Source organism: Mus caroli, chromosome 11, assembly GCF_900094665.2.
Source record: "Mus caroli chromosome 11, CAROLI_EIJ_v1.1, whole genome shotgun sequence".
In the NCBI taxonomy this organism is placed as follows: Eukaryota; Metazoa; Chordata; class Mammalia; order Rodentia; family Muridae; genus Mus; species Mus caroli.
The window spans coordinates 83,110,247-83,111,087 of NC_034580.1; the positions used below are offsets into that span (position 1 = coordinate 83,110,247).

At 44.2% G+C, this 841-nt stretch overlaps 1 protein-coding gene across 1 annotated transcript in view; it reads right to left on the minus strand.

The window, feature by feature from the left end:
* Window positions 1–640: 640 nt before the first annotated feature.
* Window positions 641–841, minus strand: part of LOC110305869 (olfactory receptor 4D1) — a 24,770-nt gene continuing 24,569 nt past the window's right edge. The window contains exon 2 of the mRNA XM_021178006.1: window positions 641–841. Within this exon, the coding sequence (XP_021033665.1) occupies window positions 641–841 (201 nt within the window).

The following is an 841-nucleotide window of genomic DNA, read 5'->3' on the forward strand; positions in this document are numbered from 1 at the left end:
TAGTCTTCTGTGGGAGATGCCATCATCAAAAATGAGAAGTTTCTATCCATCAGAAGAGGGACAAAGAGGCTATGGCTGTTCATGGACAAGTAAACATGTCTAGTGCTAAAATACTTTTCACAAACTTTAACCACAAAGAGAACTCTTCCTTTTTGCCTACAGAGCCAAGTTACTGAGTCCCTGGGACTAAAGCAAATTAAAGGAGAAGAGGGTTGTGTTGGCTCACAGCTGCAAGAAATAGTCTATCCTGAGGAAGGCATGGTGGGTGAAGCAACTTGGTCCTTAATGTCAGGAGTGAGGGGTGGTGGGAACAAAGTACCTGGTTACAATGTATTGGTGCATTGAGACTTTGAGAATGCTGGAAGTGGGGGCTAAGATATAGTATCCAAGGCCTGTACCAATAACCCATGTCAGAGAGCTGGGTCCCAGACCCCAAAGGTTCTACAACCTCCCAAAATAGTTACGCCAGTTAGCAAATAGTTGAGTTTATGTAAAACAGTTTAGACTCTATCCATAACAGTTACTAGATTACAGAACAGGTCCTTTACAAAGACAGGCTGTGAAAACCTGCTTAAGCTATGAGAAGTAAGAATGTATACTTCTAAAAAGGACAAACCACAGGAAAGTACGTTACCCATAGTCACTCTTTTCTACAAACTAGCAGATGCATCCCTAGTCTCTTCAATGCTGCCTGCATCTCCTGGTTCCTGAGAGTGTAGATCATGGGGTTGAGCATGGGGGTCATGACCGTGTGGCTGATGGACACAGCCTTGTCCATGGTGAAGGGGGTGAAGGGCCGGGCATACAGATAAATGCTTGGAATGAAGATCATAGACACCAC